Source organism: Channa argus, chromosome 16, assembly GCF_033026475.1.
Source record: "Channa argus isolate prfri chromosome 16, Channa argus male v1.0, whole genome shotgun sequence".
Lineage (NCBI taxonomy): Eukaryota > Metazoa > Chordata > Actinopteri > Anabantiformes > Channidae > Channa > Channa argus.
This window is the reverse complement of record NC_090212.1, coordinates 12,729,648-12,750,950: the sequence shown is the minus strand read 5'-3', so window position 1 is coordinate 12,750,950 and position 21,303 is coordinate 12,729,648. Positions and strand designations below refer to the sequence as shown.

Sequence of the window (21,303 nt, the reverse complement as noted above, 5' to 3'; positions counted from 1 at the left end):
GTGGAGCATTTGCATATTTAATAACATAAAGCCCATTGATGCAATTTTATGATGCTTCTGTGATGATGTTTGTCTATGAATTGTATAAAAGGATGTTTCTAATTGTAATGCTAAGCACTTTTGTTGACAATAAACCATAAACATTACAATATGCAAAATTACAGATAAAAGTGAGGTTAAAATAAAAGTTGATGCTTTATGTGTTGTGTTTGCACAACACATAAACCACGTCTGGACATTTTTTAGATAAGTTCAGATTTTTGTCTTTTAATTTATTTATTTTTGTCTTAGCAATTTCTTTTTCTCCTGTCTGGGTATCAAAATATTTAATATCTGTAATTAATTGAAGTGCAGAAACAAATTACGGTAATTACAAATAATTATCGTATTACAGCTGAATAAACTACATTTCAGTAAAAATACTATTTAGAAATAAACTTAGCAAAACAAAAGATAACCAAGTATTATCAAAGAATTTCTTATGAAAACAATTGTTATCTCTCTTTTAGAATCTGCAACATTCAAAGCTTGACACCTTGATTGTGCAGTTATTATAAGGTCTATTCACCTTGGATCAAATGCTTTTAATGAGACAGTGGAAAAGGTTCTTCACCTGCATACCTCCACACACCTGTTAACAACCTGAGGAAGAAGCACCTGCTTACCATCTAACTCCCCACTCACACAGTATGTGAGCTGCAGCGTGTGTGATACATATCTATATCTCATTCTAAAGGAATTATACACTGTAGTAGTTTGGAGGGAGATCTTCTTAGTTTTAACCTACACAATTAAACCAGCTTCTAATATCCATTTTAAAATTGTGTATACTATATATTAATATCACAGTCACCACTACTTATAGGGCCTGAATTATATGCTGTGCCAAACATACATGCAAAACCAAACTGTGATCTGTTTAAAGAAAAACTCTTTTTTGGGTAACATTGCAACTGTCACCTGATATTATAAACATGTTTAGGGCTTTAGGATTTTGAGGAAAAAGAATGCATCGATTTCAAATAAAAACACATTCAGCTGCATCCTTTGATAAAAATGCAATTTACAGTATACCACAGCTCCAAGCAAACACATGCTCCTGCAATGTGCCAATGGAAAGGGAAAAGTTTGCCAAAAGTGCAATCTTAATTTCTCACATAATTTTTTTTATAATTTAAGCTATTCACTGTGCAGTTTTTAAAAAATATAGCTAAACTGAGAAATTATATGCCAAGCAAACATCAAATGGCTGTGGTGTTTCACTCCCTCTGCTGGTTGGCAAAGGAAATATGAAGAGCGAAGGTGGTTTTAGAGGCTCTGTCAAGACTTAAAGATCACCTTTTTGAATTTTGCCTCATTTTGGCATCACAGGACTGTTGAGTAATAAAAAACATTGTCTTTTACATTCATTGGCCACTTTTGTTTAATTTAAACATGTATGTATGTAACACACGGAAAACTGCTTAATCAATGGCCACCTGTATTACCCCAGTTCTTTGACATGTAACAAACTTTTACATTTTACCTTGGTAAAAATTTCATGTGGAAGCTGTGACTCAGCAGTTGCTCACGTTTCTGATTTGCTTTTGATTTAAAGAAAACAAAACAAACTCTGCTGTTTCTTGGAACACTAGCTCACGCCCTTCATTGACCTACCTTTGTTTTTCCGCTGCTCCTGTAATAGAAACACCGATGCTGACGTATTCTAAACTCTCATGCTCCTCCGTCACTGCTGCAATGACACACAGAAAGGAGAAAACGTACCATCATTGTTAATAATGATCATATCACATTGCCATTAGTCATGATCACCATACTAAGATAAAGATGGGCTTTCTATATTTAGTTAAATATAGAAAGCAGTTGTAGACATATTGATCTGTGTACTCGTTTGTGATAAATTTATGAAGCACTTTAAAATAATTAGGCTTTAATGACACCAGAGCATTGCTTTCATGCACAACAAAGAATTTACTAATATTTGAGTGTCAATTAAGTTGATGAATGTTTGTCTCAGCTGTAAATAATAGTACCTCAATGGCACAGCCTACTGTCCATACAGATCAAATGGTCATACAGACTAGACTACAAACACTTGCATAAGTAATTTCGGTGATTCATTTTTTTAATGAAAAAAACTGTGAGCGTCCCCTGTTTTCTGAATTATCACATTTGTAATCTCCAGCCGAAAACATAAATGTACGTTGTTGCGGCGAGAAACCGACTTTTCGCAGTCACATGATACAAACGTAACATCCGTCTTGCGTCAACACGCACTCCTGAAACTAGTGAAATCAGGAAGTAAGATGATTCTCGTACTGAAGACGGTGTTCTCGACAGCACAGAGCGAGCAGAAAAGTGGGGAAAAATACATAATGTCAAAGCGAGTTGTAATATATTTTATTTAAATGTCTGTCTACTGCTGACAATTAATAAAGTGCCTTTGAAGGTGAACAGGATGAACATCAGCAGAGCCGACGGAGGCTCTTACACGGTGAGACATTCACTCAATAGTTTAGCGGTAACGTTAAGCTACTTTTTTAAAGACATTAACACTTTAGTTTTAGTCTATTTCTGCATATTTCATGTATCGTAAAAAATCATAGTAAAAATTGGAAGATAACATGGCAGAGTACAGTTGCCATTACTGTAAGTGAAATAACCGTAACGTTTAAATAACAGCAGTCATTATTGAGTTACAATAGATAATGATGTGGAATCATCCCTTTTGTGCTAAGTAAAAAATTATTTAGACACTTAATTTTCCTTTAACCCAGCTGAATTCAACAATGTGTATTTCTTGTTTAGGATAACCTCATTGGGACTTTACTTGCCATTTTTGGAAATGTACTCGTAAGCATCTCCCTAAGTCTTCAGGTACAGATCTATATGGGCTGGTAAAAAAATTATATTGATTCACTTATTTTCTCTCACTATGTTTTTCTTCCTACTGCCACCCTTTCCCTACCCCTTTTTACTTCCAATTTACAATACATAAACTAGTGTACAAAACCAACCCTCTTAGGTTGGTTTAAGCATATTATTAAAATTTGCCTTAAACCATGTGTAGAAGTACATTTCTTGTTTACCTTCTATGATGCAGTCTGTTTCTTTTGCACAGAAATACAGTCATGTGGCATTACTTGGGGCAAAAGACCCACGTGCCTTCTACCACACTAAAACCTGGTGGTGTGGTTTTGTGCTGGCCTGTCTTGGGGAAGGAGCAAACTTTGTCTCTTATGCTTTTGCCCCCCTTGCGATTGTAGCACCTCTAAACGCTGTGTCAATCCTGAGTGAGTATATTTTAGGTTCTAGTATTCCCATATACGTTTGGCCAAATTATCATCGTAATAATTTTGTATGTTTTAGCACAAAAAACAAGCAGCTGCACACACATTTCTACATGGAACACGTTAAACTCATTTTATGCTTTTCTGTTTGTTTCCAGCGAGTTCAATTTTGGGTCTTATTTTTCTACGTGAGAAATTTAAGCCAAAGGAATTTGCAAGTAAGTTAAGCATACCTACATAAGCATACACATGTGACTGGAGATCCCAATTGCCCTAACACTAATATGAGAATAACTCAAACCTTGGTATGCAAATGTTTAGTCAGCCTTGAGGCTTTACATACTACCCTCATTAGCTCTTATTTGAATTTACACAGTTAAAGACGGTGTTGATGTACATTAAGGATATTTGTGTAGGCAATATGTGTAAAATGGCTTAAAAACACCAATGTTTGTAGATGGTGCCGTTGACGTTTTTACTCTCTTGAATTGAATTAAATATAACAATTTTTGCTTTTAATTTATTGCGTGCTGTTATTTCAGAGCGCTATGGGCTGTCCTTCCTGGGCTGTATTCTCACCACTGCAGGAACATACATCTTTGTAGCATTTGGACCAAACTCTCATGAAAATCTCAAAGCAGAAAACATTGTGAAGCACATTGTGGGATGGCCTGTTCTCCTGTATCTGGTAAGGAAGAAGGCTGTGTAAACATCTATGTTTTTTGTCATCTAGTATGTTTAATTCCCACCCCGAGTAACTGGCTATAAAATAATTCAGGTGTAGGAGGCTATTGTGAATGTATCAGTGTAGATATATTGTATTTCCTGTAAGGCAGTTCTAGAGTTATTAGATACATTCTTCTTTCTCTCCTGTGGACCTACCAAACACAGTTTTCGACACCTATACCACCCACAATTTGATAATTCTTCCAGCTTTAAGAGCAACAACACCTATGCAGTACAGGTTTGGTGATTCTGCCACAGGTGTTAAATCAGTCAAGCTGTTATTTATGAGGCTGTTTTTGGTCATGTTGGTTAAAACAAAAAGCATCCCTTGTCACCAAGGCAGTGTTAATGTAAGCCTGTTACTATACATTGTTTTTTGAAAGCAGTTGAATCCAGTGGCTGTGTCTATTCACTTTGCAGTTACTGCGAGTTATAACTGATACACAAGAGATTCCAAGGGTGGACACTGAATATAATTGCAATGGTGCAAGTGAGTCATATTAGGTAGTTTATTGATTCCACTCCCTAAAAGGTTACTGCATGGCTCACAAACTTTCTATCTTTATTGTAGCAAGGAGTAAAATTCTCTCGAGAATGAAGTCATGCAATACACCAAACAACTGCAAAGCCATAAAAATGACCATCAGGTTGATTTAACTCCTATGACAACAGCAGCCAGAATCAAACACTACACATTTTAAAAGCCTTTTTGCTACTTCAGGGTTGGTATTAAATCTCTGTGTCTGTTATTTAATTATTTGTTTTTTCATGTTTAGCCACAGACTTGCACTGACTACAACAAATATTCAAGCTTTCTTGAGCTGCTTTAGAATTCAGCATCGTCCCTGCCTGTTAACATTAATTGTGCTGTTTTTCAACGTTCAAGTACCCTCTGTTCTGTTTACATGATATTAATTTAGTTTTTATTGTTAATATCATCTGTATTGACAGCTCCTGGAGATCATCACATTCTGCTCGCTTTTATACTTCTATAAACAGCGCGGTGCTAACTACCTTGTTATTATTCTGCTGCTGGTTGCTCTCCTGGGTGAGTCTGCGTCAATAAAGCTGGTCAATTTTCTACCTTCTATAAAGATTAGCTATTACTATAATTTAACGGAATGCATTGCCATGTTTTAAATGGTAAAACAGTACCTACAACATAGTGAAGCCATTTTTATTGGATTGATTGTTTTGTGTTTAACTTGCTTTTGGCTTTGTTTTACAGGCTCTGTGACAGGGATTTCAGTGAAGGCAGTGTCGGGCATGTTAGTTCTCACTGCTGAGGGCATCATGCAGCTCTACTATCCGATCTTCAGTGTCATGTTTGTGTGCATGGTGGCTTCAGTTGTTTTCCAAGCCAGGTAAAATAAAAGACGTTCAAATACAAAGCATTTTCTAACCTTCTTATGGCTAAATAAAAGAAATCATTATTCAATTGTTTCAATTGTTTCAATTGTTTTTCTGCCCATTTGTGATTGTTACTGTCTTCTTAGATTTCTCTCCCAAGCTTGTAAGCTGTATGACTCCTCTCTGATTGCCGGTGTCAACTACATACTGTCCACCTCCTCCGCTGTGGTAGCAGGTGAGTTTGGAGGAGAAAAAAAAAAAAGAAGCAATGCTCTTGAAGCCAGAAAAAGAATCTCTATAGAATGTTTGTCTCTATTCTGGTTTTCAGGAGCTGTGTTTTATTTTGAGTTTAACAATGAAGACACCCTTCATATCTGCATGTTTTTGTTGGGGTGAGTATTCATCTGTCGGTTTTCTCAGAAGACATTTTGACTAATCACAGTGAGAAAATAACAGATAAATAATAAAACGAATGATGCTTCTATTTCGTTGATATCAGTAACACCTGTGATTCCCCCTCTATGACAAGTCAAAATGTCTCCTGTGAACAAAAACCTATTAAATTATTACAAACAATAATAAACAAAGAGAAAATAATTAGTTTGGAATTTTTGATGACTTACACTTATTATTTTGCACTTTTTACAGGTCTGCATTGTGTTTTCTGGGGGTCTTTCTCATCACCAAAAACAGGAAGAAAACCAAGGCCTTTGAGCCATATGTCACAATGGATATGACTAATGGTTTGTATAAAATTTGTTAAGATTTAAAGCTACGCAGGGTAAATGGTCTGCTTATATGCTGCTTTTAAACAAAGGACTTAACAGTGTTGTTTCACATTCACCTGTTCTCTCTCTCATAAACACACACACAGACGACAGCAGCTGTAATGCAAGGTGCTTGCCTAACCAAATTGAAGGAACTTGGGGTTCAGTGTCTTGCCCTGTCTTTTACACGTAGCCAAGACAACTGTTGGCTATGTGTCATGTGCTCTATCAACTGAGCTACAGGAGCAGCAATTACTTCTGTCTTATCCATACTTATCACAAAGATTAGCTGCTACAGGAAATATTCAGCAAGTCTGAAGAGTGAAAAAGAAATTCAATGCAATTAAAACCATTAAATGCTTTACTTCTCACATGACCTACCCGGTGTACCCTTAAACACAAAATACATGGACAGTAAAATATTAAATTTCTTCAGTTCTTATTTTAGGAACCTTGAATTTCCTGTCTGCTTCATCTTTAGGCATCCCAACAATTCATGACAAGGGCCTTGTGGTTCAGCCGGATTTCAATGGGTCATTCTCCTATGGGGCTCTGGTCAACAACGATGGAGTGGCTCCTGCGACTCTACCCGTCAAATTGGAACAACCCCCAGTCCACTCTAGACACACTGATGCAACTCATAGCTTGCCTGAGCTAAAGAAAGATTAGGACCAAACAATAATTTTATTCTTATTTTCAACTGTAAACAACAACAGTCAAGGACTGTAAAAGGCCAAGATGGGTATGTTCTGTTCTTTCTGTGTATACACAAGTTCTTCCTCCAGTTCAGTAGAGGTGTCCACTAGGTGTGTTTTAGAAGTTTTCTTACCTCTCCCTTGTGCTACTCCCCACATCCTTTTATTTTTGGTATTTCTAAACCAAAAAATAACCTGGAGAAGCTTTGGACACTGTGGCTTCATAAATATAAAATATAAGTTGAGTGTTGTGCCTTGAAGCTAAGTCTTGTACTCTGTGTTAGCTTTGATATGTACAGTAAGAACTTACTTCCATGACTGTTAAGCAACCTGGTTCTCATTCTCTCATTAATGGGAACAAACAGTAATCTGTTCTTCCACTGAGGATTGTGAAGTTACTCCTCGCTTCCAGGATGTTACCAACGATGTAGCCTCAGACATTTGCAGAATACTTGCCAATGAACATTATGACTTAAAACATCTGCCTCTAACTTATGTGTGGTTTTCACTCCACAATTTTTTGCCTCTTATTCTAGGGATTTCACTGTTTTAATGGTTTTCCTAATGTGACCAAACAATGCGTCCAAGTGTTTTAATTTATTGTAATGTATTTAATAATTTTTAAGTTTGCTTTAAATGTGCCTTGAAAACTAGCTTTGCACTGGTTCAATACTGTAAGGCATTATATAACCTAGGTAGGTGAGCGATAAATCAATTGACAGATTGAATGCAGGTAGCAGTGGTGGAGTGGTCATTACTGCATAAGAGCTAGAAGGTCCACAGTTTGAATCCCCAGCCGCCTGCATGGTCTCTGTGTGGATTTTGCATATTCTCCCTGTGCTTGCGTGTTTCCTCTGGGTACCCACAGTCCAAAGACATGCATGTTAGGTTAATTTGTGACTCTGAATTGCCTGTATGTGTGAGTGGTTGTCCGTCTGTGTGTGTCTTTCTGTGTTGGCCCTGAGATGAGCCTCTAAACCCAATGGCAACTAGGATAGGCCGCAGCATTGCCCGTGACACTGAACAGAATAAGCAGGATGGATGGATTATTAAAAGGCCACTGGGTTCTGTCAGTGCGTGTCTAAGTAAAAATAAATAAACTCTGAAAACATCAGTGATAATACAGTTTTTGAATAACTTAATAAGAGAGCAGGTAAACATTATATTTACACAGTTTCCTTTTAAATGTATGCCTTAGAGTTTCTAATTACAAACCTTAAAAAAAGTCCAACCGTGTAGTTAATGCTGCCTGTTTATCATGTTTCTATTGTTGCAATGGACTTTAAATATAACCTCATTAAAGGTCTTACAAGATAAAATAAAAATAAATGATGCTGCAAAAAGCAAAGTAATATTTTACATGAATAACTACATATATCAAGTATGTTTAGATTTGTTAATGATCTCCACTCCTCTGCATTTCTACAGTGTTAATAAAACAGAGAGCAACAGCAGTGCAAGATGCCTTAGTGCAGTATTCAGTGCATGGTTATTTTTCTGATACAGGGGTGTACAGAAATATAAGTAATAATGTGTATATAAGCTCAACATCGACCACAGTCACCAAGAACAGATTTCAAAACAGTTCACTGATGATATCAAAGTCAATATTTTGCATTGTAAATTTTACACAATCTTGTGTGATTTGATGTACTGTAATCCAGTTTTTGGTGTACTTGGAGCAAAGAGTGTTATTTTTGTTTGGTCTTATATCACAGAAAACTTGATTTAACACTTTTTAAACAATAAATGTGGCAAAGTAAAGTGGAATACAGCCAGTTGACTTAATCTATCTCACCAGCTTGGGGATCTGAAAGTATGATGACTGCTATTTGACTTTATTAAGTAGTTATGGTTTTATTCCTGTATGCAACCAGTTTACCCAGCATGATTTTAAAATCTCGTTGAGCAATTGCTAAAAATAGGCTTTGCGATAGCTAAATCAAAAAATGTTTTAAATAGAGGAATTAAAGTCCAAAACGAAACCATAGCAAAGATGGAAGAATCACCTTATGTGCAACAGGTGGAGAATCGTCCAGTAATGGGAAAAAATAACATTTGTAGATTTAAAGGGTTACTACTTTAATATCTGTACGCAGTAGCTTTAGCAGCTTATGGGCCCTGGAATTGACTGATTAGCCTCTCTCCTTCCGTCGGTTATGAAACAAATCCACAGTTTGAAGACCTTCGGATCGCCACCTATCTTGAAACGGAGCATCCTCCCCTTTGCTGCAGCCCAATTGGTCGCTGCGAGCCTGTGCAGCCGTTTCATTGGTCTCACCTGCGGCTTTGACGCTGCTGTAGGCTGAGACACCCAGCGTCCAATAATCCCCTAATAAACAGTCGCATCTGACAGCAGTACAAAAATATCAGAGTAGCTTCAATTTGTCCGATTAAATAAAATCGATTGAAAATCCCGTTTTTAGTGGCTTGGGATGAGTCTATTTGTCCGCTTTTACTGACATTGGTGAGGTGAGTCATAATGTTTGCTTTTAAAACCATAAAAAATGAGGATTAACACAGTAACTTCAGCCGTGTGGGCGCTGCTACAGCTCTTTGGTAACTTTCCCTCAGATTTTCTTCGTTTTGTCGCTTATAAAACCGTATTTGCTCTTGGAAACAGTGTCTTCCCAGGAGGTTCTGTTGCTGTTATTATAAAAGCTGGTGCCGCAATTTTGCACGAGCTCTTTACGTAATAAATCCCGGGGTTACCTAGGCGTCCACGCAATGCACATTTTGATGTCACCATCCTCCAAGGCCATCTGTAGACATGTGATGGTCACATTCTGCAGATAGTAAATTATAGTAATATACACATTTAGATGAATAATCACGCGACGCAATCCATGCTGAATTTATCCTAACTATTAATATTGGAGAATATTTTACTGTCATTGTGATTTAAATGGTAAAGACAAACGTCATTCCACAGCTGTAGCACAAGGTGTCACTCTATCCTCAGTATTTTGGTGGAAAGACTAATTTTCCTCACATCTTGCTTCATTGTATACCTTGTAAAATTATTAGATTAACATTTAGTCAATACAAACGAGTCTTTTCAGGTTTTGTCAAAAATACACGTTTCACACGTTTATAGGATTTTGGACTGCTTTTCAAATATAAATAGTATAAATAGTGATTGTCTTTTTATTTGACATTCTGCAGCCTTAACATATCTAAAATAATATTTTTATGTATATATATATATATATATATATATATATATATATATATATATATATATATATATATATATTAAACTGTAGTTTAAAAAGCAAAAGTTAAGCTATTAAATAGTTCAAATCACCTTGACATTAATAAAATGCAATATCTCAAAGCATAGACTCTTTTTTTTTTCAGGAAAGCTGATCTGCAAATACTATGTGGCTCATCTTTGCTTTTCCTCATCTCTTAATTATTTCCCTTTCCAGTTCCTTTTTCCCAAAGTATCCACAACCTGTGTAGTGTTATCACTGTCAACCATGTAATCTTCACATACTAGATTCTCACTATCTTGTCATTCTTTGTGTGGTTTTCTCTAAACATCCAGCAGGTAAATTCACCTTATCCCCATTCTGTTAACTTCCCTTTTCCTCAGTTGTGGTTCGTGTCTGCCTGTGTGCAGCCTCCTAAAGGGCTTTAACATGCTGCGAAAGAGCTCCAAAGCATGGAGCAATGGCTCAGAGGCCTACAGCAGCGATCCTGAGGAGGACGAAGAGGAAGAGGAGGAGGAGGACATGGTGTTCGGGGAGAACAGTCCTGATGGCATGGTGGAGGAGATGATGGACCTGAGCGACCTCCCTGCAGCACTCTTTGCATGTAGTATCCATGAAGCTGTGTTTGAAGATGACGCACACAGGGTGAGATGTAGCAAACCCTCTTTCTGGGTCATATCTTAGCTGTGTGTGTGTGTGTGTGTGTGTCTGTGTATGTCTGAGTCATCCTGCTGAATGCATCCACGATCCAAAGCCCAGCAACACGTGCGTGATGTCATTCACAGCTACTGGTCCTGTCTGTTGAAGTCCAGTCATGGTGTCAAGCTGTGCTGTTGATTGCTCAACCGCAACAGCACAAACACACATTTACAGACACCTGGTGCTGATATTTATTTGCCAGGGAACATGAAAGCAGAGTAGCAGATTATAATATGACCTGCACAGAACTGGGATCCATAAAGCCTTAATCTATGTGCCTGTGCATATCATTGAGCCTCATGTGGTGGCCACTGACAGATGTGGCAACGGCCTCATACAGAAGGATCCATACAAAGATGTCTTAGACACACTGTATGTCTCTCTGTCTATGTCTCTGTCCCTCTGTCACTGCTTTATTAGGCTACTCAGACTAGAAATATTTTGATGACTACTTCCTGTTTGTGGAAGAAGGATGGAAATCAAAATATTTTTACTTTTCCTCCCTTCTAATCCATTTATGTTTTCCTGCCATTTCTGCATCCTTCCATCTGGCATGCTTCACATCTCTCACTGTCTCACTTTTTAAGTCTCCTGGTCTTTCGTTCTCTGTGGAATCTATCCATCCATCTCTAAAAGCTACCAACCTCATCTCCACTGTAAGTTTTCATTTCTCTTTCTGATCACTTGCATGTTAACGTTAAGCTTTTTTCTACTCACTCGGTTCTTTGAATGTTCTCCTCCTGTCTCTCTCTTTATGTATCCTTTCTATGTATGTTAATGCAAGGCAGAGATGATAAATATAGCACACGCACAAAATCCCTTTAAATGAATCACTCCTGCTTTGTGAGTTTTCTGTTTGTACAGCCATTGCTCCTAGCAGCACCCCCTCACCCCCACCCCCCTTCCTACCTTTCGTTTTGCCTCTTCACTTCATTACGATTCACACTTTGGCTTTTAAGTGGAAATGCCACCCACACACCCTTCAGTCAAAGCATGTCAATAGATTGTTCTCCATATGATTCAGTAAAATAAGCCAGGCTAAAAATAGAACTTTCGACATTTATTTAAACTTTGAAAATGAGCACAGGAAGGGATGAGGTAAGAAATACAATGGAAAAGAAGTAAAAACAGGTTGCTTATGATGTTTTCACAGCATGAGCACGACAGTTTTTTTTGAGGGTTGTCACATACACACTCTTCCAGAGTCTTTTAAGTTATTCAAAAATTGCAAAATTCCAGCTTTTTCTCTAACTGCTGAAAACTTGACACCTCTGAACCTGATGTGTACATCCTCTGTGAAAAACAGGGATATGGCAACCTACATTTTTGTCTCTTTGGGCTCTTGGCTCCCTTCCAACATTGGCTTTAGCTTCTGTTTCTGATCTGAAGGGCCTGGATACAGGGGTTGGGTGGTCTCTGTAATCCAACTGTACCCCCATATTTATAAGATCCTCTTTCCTTTTCGTTTGCATTAGTATAAAGAAAGCAAAACCTAGTGCCACACTTTCTTTTTTATTTGCAACATTTTGTCCTGCTGACCAGCTTTTGCCTAAAATGTGGAGATGACTTGAGAGGGCCTACTGTTTCTTCAGAAAGTTCAGCTGAGGTCTACTTAAATGTTCAGGTTTGTTATTACTTGACTAATTAAACACTAGCCACCTCTTCACTTTCAAATATGTATAGGGAGCAGCATTGTTCTTAGACCCTGGCAGGCCCCAGTGAAAGAAGCTTATCTAGGCCCCTTAAACCAATGGTATCCACGTATCTAAAGAAATTCTCCACTGCAAGTGCCACTGTGAATCTGCAATTTTAATTAAAAGTACAAGTACTTTTCTAAGAAAACAATGTTTATTAAACAATACTAACAACACAACTCCAATGCTTTATTATATAATGGAGACATTCAGAGAAGTACAGTAGGGAAATATGATTACATATTACTCAAATTGGTAATGCTTTAGATTACAGCCTGCGACTTTCAAGGTAAGTACAGCAAACTTAGTGTATTTATTATTAGAAACGAGGGTGTACCTCCACAGTACCTATAGATATATATTTGTTGTTACTTGGTAACAATAAGCAAAGTTTGGGGAATAACAGGGTAACTAGATGAGAATAATAAAAATACTTACAGCGTAAGAATTTTGTAGTTAAGGGATACTCATTAAATAATTATACGATAAGTGCGACTACTTACTGTGATACTACTGTGTAACTACAGATAAGAAGAGGCTAAGGGGCTTCACTTTAAATTGCAGCTCCCATTTGTTGTACCTATTGTATAACAACACGCGACCAAAGGGTTTAGATATACTAAAGAGAAAAGAGACAGCATCGCTAACCCACACCTATTATGTGATATTTAATTTTTTATCAATAAGTTGTTTAGAATAGTAAAGTTCAACTAATTTAAATTGGTTTTCCATGCTTTAAGGCGATAAAAATGAAAGGCATGATTGCTTTTTATTTTCCCAAAAAGCCTCTCACCCTCTACTTATCTGTAGTTACACAGTAGTTACACCGTATGTTGTCCTCCCTATGAGGCTTCTTCTGGTTGCTATTTATTAGGACAGCAGTGTAAAAGCCAACATTCAAATCAATTTCTACCGGTTGTCATTTACAGAAAAGGACTATTGACAGCCACTTATTATCGATTTTTGCTCTGGACTTGTTTTTCACTGCACCAAACAATCACATCTGATTCTTCCTTAGTCAATCCTGTTTACTCAGATTCTTGTTTACGTCTGTTTTTGTTGTTATTCATGGGACCATTTTTCTCTTGATTGCTTTTTTCCCCTGTCATTTATCTGTCTCTGTCTGCATCTTACTTTTTGTACTGTCTCCACTATATACCCAGGTTAATGGCATTTGGGGCCCTATGGGCAGGTTTGCCTGTGGTTTGTACAGTATGACTGTTTGATGATCTTAAACTATAACAGAACCCTTTTTTCCTTTATATTTTTTTCTTATAGACCACCCTTATCCTTTAAAGTCTGCAGTCTCATCACACTGGTTGTGCTCATCACTGTTAGCTGTTATCCCATGGCTTTAAATTAGATCTGTTTGAAGTAAAAGAATAAAGTGCTTTTCCTATCCTCTGGTGAAGAGTCAATCAGTTCTTTCTTCCTTTTTGTTTTCCTGCCATAGAAAGTGGAACCCACTTCTCAGAGCCCTGTGTTGCTTTAGAAGCTCTGAGACTGCTGTGGGTCCTTCCCTCTGTGTTTCTTTGTGCAGCAGAGCAGCAGTAATGCTTGAGCATCTGCCTAACCCATCCATTGGACCTGATTTTAAAGCTAAGCAATCAGTGGAACAGTCAGCACGTGTCACTCTCTGCTTCCTCCTCTGTCCCTCTCCTCTGTCCTGCTCACACAGCCACTGGCAGCTCATCTCTGCAGCTCCTAAGCTGTTGGACTGCGTTGAAATGCTGAACAGCTGCTGGTGGCCCACCAGATATTGGCTGTAAACCAAAACACATACTATGTTGTCAGTTCTCGCATTTGTGACTTTGTAGAAGTTGTATATTCAGTGCAGGCAAATTTTAATTTACTACATATATTAACATTTATATTATGGAAAGCTTTTCTTGCAGCAGTTTTTATATTCAGGTGGTATCAGTGCATATGAACTGAAACACGAATTTTATATGGAGTTTTTTTTGATAAAGAAATATTTTTAAAAATCCATATAGACCACCTTCATATTCCTAAGAAAACACAAGTTGATTCATGTAGCAGCTTGACACTGTTTTGTCAGGGGACCTGGTTGCAGACAAATATGGAGGACTGCTGACCTCAGCAGGAAGTAGTAGATATTAGCCAGAAGTTGCCGATGTTGGCAGAAGATGAACCTCAGGGCAAAGATTATTAGAGTTAGAGAAAGCCATAGGTCAAGATGATAAGAAACTCAAACTTTTCCAAAAAACCCAACTTGCATTGAAAAGTTGACCATCTTGTCAGCAGTCAGTGATCTAAAGTCAGCTGCCTTTTGCTTATTCGGCGTGTATCAGTTCAAGGTAAGGCATCTTCAGACCTACAGTTATTACCGGTTTAACACTGCAGAGAAATGTTCATTCTAATGTTGCAAAATCATTTTTTTAAACACGCCACTTTCGCTCAGACAACATGTCTCACTTGAAATAACCATAAGTGGATAGCATTAGTCATCATAATGTATATGACCCCCATGTCATAATACAAAACACTGTAAACTATAAAGGAATAATAAACTGTAAGTACTAGTTCCATGTACAAATTTCGTGTCCTAAGAGGCTCATTTTAGATAATTAGGAGAAATTAGCTAAGGTTGGGCTGTGGGAGCTGTCTATCACTGTTAATTGAAGCTTGATTGCCAGAAGCCATGTAAAACTATATTGACATTTTTTAAATACTACATCAGCCACCCCCACCCCCCCCCCCCCCCCTTTACATTTCATCTTGTCAGTCCATCTACTGAACTTAAACCCCTGGATAAAACCTGGATAAAAATGTTTTGAAGGAGTGTTGATGGAAACTGCATGTGTGTTCGTCCTAGGGTACTCATGTTGTCCTTTGCACCTGACAGCAGCAGTCTCTGTCTCTCTGGGTCTCATCTATTTTCATTTGGCCTCTAACTGCTTTTATGCCCTTAGCACCATCCTGCAGCTCTGTTCTCTCTGCTCTTTCTCACCTATACCCTGTAGTTCTGTCTCTCGGCCCTGTACACCCGCTTTTATCCTCCCATCCCCATGTCTCACCCTGGTTCCCTGTGCTCATACTTGGCTGCTTGCTTTATAAATAGCTTGGCCTAGATTACAGCAGCTGCATTGGTGCTGGCACCTCGGATTGGTTTGACAGGGCCAAGTGAGGTAGCCTGCTATAACGAGGTTGGCAGTAAAGGGATGTAGTATATATTTGATTGTTTGTGTGTATGCATGTGTGATGATCACATGGATAGTGCAAGCTGCAGCCTGTCTGCATGCCGGCAGTGGTCATGCTCTGGACTTTGTTATTATACCATCATTCCTTTCATTCTTTCGCTGATGCATACCCACATACAGAGTGAGCACATATCACCCGTGACTGGAAGAGCTTTTTTTTTTGGCATTTTGATTTCTTGTTGTGAATAAATGTTTACAAGTTTGTTTCTGTGTCTATTTCAGTTTTAGCATTCACAGATGAAATAGGACAATTACAACACATCATATGTTTGCAAGTAGGCTTTGTGTGCATGTGTTGTATTGTTTCATTTTGTACTGGTGCAGGCGTGCACTAACATACAGGCATGGAACTTACAGAGTGTATCAGCCCACCATGATGATCCACTGCCCTGATTTCCTCCCTCTTGTTCCTCTGCAGAGCTCCACTTCAGAATACAAATCCTGCTTAGGCTCATCACTGAGCTTAAGACACAGTGTCTCACCCTTTGAGCATCTCTGCTTCCTCCTCTTTTAATCTCTTATGAAGTACATCATTCATATTAGAGACTCTGCTACAGTACCTCATTGTATAGGGCTGCATAGCTGCAGATTGCCCATGCCCATGCTGATCCCTGTCCACAGCAACATAAAACCACTGAGTGGATTTAATGTTTAATGCACATTTTTAATTAACTATTTGTGAATCTGTGAATTTGTGCTGCAAGTGTAATTGTTTCTTGACAAGGAGAAGTAACAGAATCATTTAAAAAAAAATATTCCAATAAATCTAGCCACCTCCATCTTATTTGCACACACTAGACTGCCAAAATCATGAGAATATGCAGCTTCATCAGCTCAGGCAGTCTGACCAGTTTGCAGATACACAGCTTGATCAGAGGGAGCCACGTGTTTTAGCACCTGTCGTTCATGGCCAAAGTTAAATTTATTTCCAATGCTAAACCCTGTCCACCACAACATTAAACCACCAGGTGGAGTCAGTGTTTGGCTGCTAGGTGTACATTTATTTTTTATTTTTCCAAGAGTTGAATGAGAACAAAAATAAGCTAAAATAACCTATAGAGCATAGCTGTTTGACTCTGTTTTGCCATCTTTGTACTAAGTTAAGATGTTGCACATTGAAGGTAGATATCCAGCTAATCCCCAATTGTTAAAGTGCTAAAAAGGTTAAGAAGTGACCACTGGCTCTGTTCGGTAACATATTTTTACTTTAAATGGATAATGACTGTAAGAACTTAAAATATTCCTACATGAAGTGTTGTGCTGACTGTGACAGAGGGATCTGTGAATGAGGACTAGAGAATTGAGAAGGAGGATGAGGCCAGACGTGCTTCATCATCCACAGTGATCCATCCTACTTATCAGCGGTGATAAATAGGTTCAGTGGCTTGCATCAGCATAGTGCATCAACACAATCCAATATACATCCAAAGCACTGTTTATCAGCACCAGCAGTGGTTACCAAGCTTATTCTTTCCTCAACTGTTGAGATTAAGGATCCATTTAAGGATCAATTCAACAACATCACCTGTCATATCTGTTTGAAATCTTTAATCTTAACCTTATAAAATTAAACTAAGCAAAACTTTTCTCAAAACAGTTGAATGCTCATTCTGTAGGTCAGTTTGGTTAGATTTTGTTGCACTCAAGAGTGCAAATAATCCCGCGAGAGGCTAATAATAATTACTGTAATCAATTTCTTTTAGCTAACATTTTCTATCATTCTTTCATCACATCTAGCTAAATATTTCAGCTGTTTACCTATTACTTTAACTATTTTAACTTTTCCTTCCATTAATTTTATCAGTGTTTTGACCACCTAGTACTGTTAGCTGTGTCAGTTGTTGATCCGATATTTAACAGTTTCAGCTATTTTACCAATTACTTTAAGCTGCCATTTATTTTTTACTTGAGCCAGTTTTTTCAACTAAGTTGCAGTTAACATTATGTCATTTTGCTGTTCCTTTCTAAGCTGTCCTTCACAACATATGGTGCACAGGTGTTCTGACTCATGTGGAGGTGTGTACTGTATTGTTAAATACAGAGTGGGTGACTTTGAGGACCATGGTCTAAATCTGCATATGAATGAGGAAAGCATCTGCTCAACTGGACTTTCCAGTCTGACAGTCAGTAAATCTCTCCTGTCTTCTGTTGTCTGAAGGCTTTTAAAATAGTGGCAGGTGAAAAGAGAATTATTCAATAATGCATTAATAAATTATCACAACCTTTGGTAACATGGCCTACATTTGCTGACAGAAACAGGTTTAAAACAAAGCAACATTTGCACTGCTTTATCATTTCTCATGTTATGATTAATGAGCCATTGGGCTGAATCTGAATTTATATCTAAACCTGTCAGATGGCATCTTGTGTACTGTGTGCTGTAAAAGTGTAAATTGAAAGAATAAAACACTCACCAGATGGAGCAAGATGTTGTTCAGGCTTCGGCCAACATGTTACTGTGGCTGATATGCTGCATTTTTGCCATTTGGTGGCTTATTCTTCCAGACTGGCTGACTGACTGGTGCTGTCTGGTGGAGGAATGTCAGAGTCATGCTCTCATATCTTTCTCATGTTCTCCATCTGCACAGCGTGGACAATGGCTGACACAAACAGACATAAATAGCCCTTGCCTCTCAGAGCTTGATATTAATGGCTTAAAGGAGACTTAGCTGTCTCTGACGGCCTGGCAATAATTATTATTATGAAATGGAGGGTGGGAGAAAGAGAGCGATGATCTGAGCGATGGAAAGAAGACTTGGTTTATTTTAACATTATGCAACGGTTTAATGTCTGTGGGAATTTTTTAAATGATTGGTCTTCAGCTGGATGGGAAAGTTGCACTATATCATCATAATTAGGAGAAAAGGAGCTGTGGCAGCAGTGACATGAGCAGCTTCATCTGCTTTATTGTGAGTGATAAAAAGCCACGGTACAGTTAATCTCCAGTCAACAAGTCAGCACTAAAAGTGCAGCACAGCTCACTGAGAAGTTCTGGCCCAAACATCACAGAAAAAATAACATTGCATAGCAGAATTTTAAAACAGTATTTAGTACTATATTAGGCTGCATTTGGTGTTTACGCTATTTTGTTCATCTGTCAAAATATAAACCTAATTTCTCTTACAGTCGAAAACACTAACTTTACATTACAAAGTTATTGTAGGGCTTTATGTTATTATGTCCACCTCCATGGTGTTTTGTTCATTGCACCGTTATCTAAAGGAAGACCATTATTCTGAGGCATCTAAGGTAAATAACAGACTCTAGAATACAGTAGGTCAGAGTCGGGCTGACACTGATGCACATACTGTCTTGTTGATTACGTGATCTTCTCAACATGGCCGTGATACATTTTCTTCAGCAGTTCGGTAAAAACAAAGCAAACAAAAATACAAGAAAAAGCGGAATAAGCCGGACCGTAAATTCTGCAGTGCCCCGTGCACGGTTCGTCAAGCGCTGTGGTGGCGTAAAATCCGACGAACGTGAGGATGGTAATGACGTCAATGTGGCGCCAGTAGGGGAGGGCAGGGGAGAGAGGGAGTGAGAGAGTGTGCGGTTGCTGCTGCTGCTGCAGCATCACTCAGCAGCGGGTCAGTGCAGTGAGGAGTCCAACAGTAAGTCACAGCTGATAAAACCCACAGCAGTCGGGTGGACTTGACCTCAGGTTTCTGGAAAAAGAGCTTGTTTAGACCTTTTCTCTGCGACCTTCTAGAGAGAAAGAGAAAGACTTATTTCATTTCGTTTTTCCCAACCACGAAAGGGAATGCCATCGATAAATATGAAATTGGAGATGGTGACCATCATCGCCTGTGAAGTAGACATCGAGGTGTTTACATCAGACAAAATGCAGGTACAGTTTTTCCCAAAAATGCACGTTGCAGCTATTCGTGATAATGCCCGTGTGGTGTGGTTGTGTAGCGGTTTGCTCGGGACCGACTGACTGCATGCTGGCCTGTAGAAGTGCATGGCTGTCTTGGTGACGTTGAATGCAGCCCTCTCGCTGGTGAGGATTTTTATCAATGGGAGCCGCAGCTCGCCAAGACGCACGTCCCGCGACGCGCGCACTGCACGGTGACTGGCGCTGGATGAATTGCAGAAATGGGTAGACATGGAAGGAAAGAAATATGCGTAATGCACCATTTTCTTAGTGACCGTGCAAGTGTCATAGGTGTTGGAGAAGATGCCCAAGTTTAATAGTAGGGTGAGATGAACGGAATTGTCCATGCAAGGCACATGCAGAGGACGAAGTGAGACAGTTTTAGACGCAGTGGCGGATAGACCCTCTTCTACCCCTCTGTATCTCTGCTCTTTCTTCATCCCAGCAGCATTGCAGTAGGTCAGGTGTGGTACCAAAAACGAGTCATGAAGACCCAATTAAATATTTCCGGGCGGTTTGATGCAAACGTCATAGACATAATTCTACCATAATATTCAAAAGCGCTATTTATAAATGCTAGAAGGAAAAATGCGGGTATTTAAGAGTTTTTTTTCCCTTGGTTGCAAAAGATAATTATCATTTCGTCTCTAGTAGATTTAGGTTCTTATAAAGTCTGTATTGAGCAACCTAAACCCTCCCTACAGCAGTATGTTATTGATTTGTCCTAAGGGCAGGTACAGGTGTTTCATTTGCTGCCTGTCAGTCACAGGTGAGGGCAGCAGTCACACTGAAAGGATTTCAAAGTGGGTCTCTGGACAACCCCTTTGACACTGCTACATGCCAGTTTAAGGGGGGCTCAAAAGACCACACAGATGGACCGCCAATGCTTGGCTCACCCACTAAACCCTTTGGAAATTTCGTATCAGAATATATTCCCTCGCCTACTGGCTGCATGTCTGCCAGTCTGACTTGGCTCATCGTTACATAGGCAGAAAGAGATGCAGGGAGAAAGAAGAATACAACCAAATTGCAGTGCAGCTCAGGAGTTTATTGAAAGTTTGATTAGCTATGACTATTTATATATTCACGCATATGGTAGTTGATCATAAGCAGGCAGTGTTAGCTGGGTTGGAGGGGGTGTAACTCTTCATCACTTTGCTGTGATGAAAGCTAAATTCAGCTATTCCTTGATATCAAAGGCAGCAGTTGCAAGTTTTAAGCAGCCAGACACCCCACCCTCATCCCCACAACACCTTTTGTTTTTTTACAACTCTGAGTTTATCACTTGTCTTATACAAGCTGCCTGGAGGATATGCATGTGTGTATGGAACGTTCTGCCTCCTGTGTCTGTGATGGCCTGAGAGCAATGCAAGAATAGCATGTTTGTGTGACCGTTCATGAACACACACACAGTGCAACTCAGCCGCTGGCCCACCCTGGGGTCTGCTTTCTCCCAGGGACCCAGACAGCTGCTGTGTTTGCTCCACACTCTCATTACACTTTTTAACCACTGCAGAGCAGCCAAGGTGAAAGATACCAGTGTGTCACCCTGTAGTTTTTCTGTAATTACAGGATGACGCTCATCCTTAAGATTTCTCAGGGACTGTGGGTGACAAGTATCTGTCAAGGTACATGGTGAAACCTCAGGTGCTGTTTGTAAGGGGTCTCTGTTGTTTTCAAGTGGTAATACTCTTGGTCAGGTATTGACAATGTCCCTTGCATCATAACCAAAGAGCTAATGTGTTACATCAAGACACATTTATTTCATT

General features: G+C 38.8%; 2 protein-coding genes across 3 annotated transcripts in view; both read left to right on the top strand.

Moving 5' to 3' along the window:
* Window positions 1–2,268: 2,268 nt before the first annotated feature.
* On the top strand, window positions 2,269–8,598 carry nipal3 (NIPA like domain containing 3). Its single transcript, XM_067480418.1, has 11 exons — window positions 2,269–2,494; window positions 2,809–2,877; window positions 3,122–3,293; window positions 3,449–3,508; window positions 3,833–3,978; window positions 4,968–5,064; window positions 5,245–5,380; window positions 5,513–5,601; window positions 5,695–5,758; window positions 6,015–6,109; window positions 6,615–8,598. Exons 1-11 carry the CDS (start codon window positions 2,459–2,461, stop codon window positions 6,800–6,802), a joined length of 1,152 nt encoding a protein of 383 aa, XP_067336519.1. The 5' UTR covers window positions 2,269–2,458; the 3' UTR covers window positions 6,803–8,598.
* Window positions 8,599–9,147: 549 nt separating this feature from the next.
* The window catches only part of rcan3 (regulator of calcineurin 3), a 30,942-nt gene continuing 18,786 nt past the window's right edge, over window positions 9,148–21,303 (top strand). The window contains exons 1-2 of one of the 2 annotated variants that reach the window (XM_067479961.1): window positions 9,148–9,300; window positions 10,427–10,688. In XM_067479961.1, coding sequence (XP_067336062.1) covers window positions 10,473–10,688 — 216 coding nt within the window. In that variant the 5' untranslated portion in view covers window positions 9,148–9,300; window positions 10,427–10,472. Of the gene's footprint in view, window positions 9,301–10,426; window positions 10,689–19,250; window positions 19,508–21,303 lie in introns of those variants that run through there. The other variant, XM_067479962.1, reaches the window with a different exon arrangement.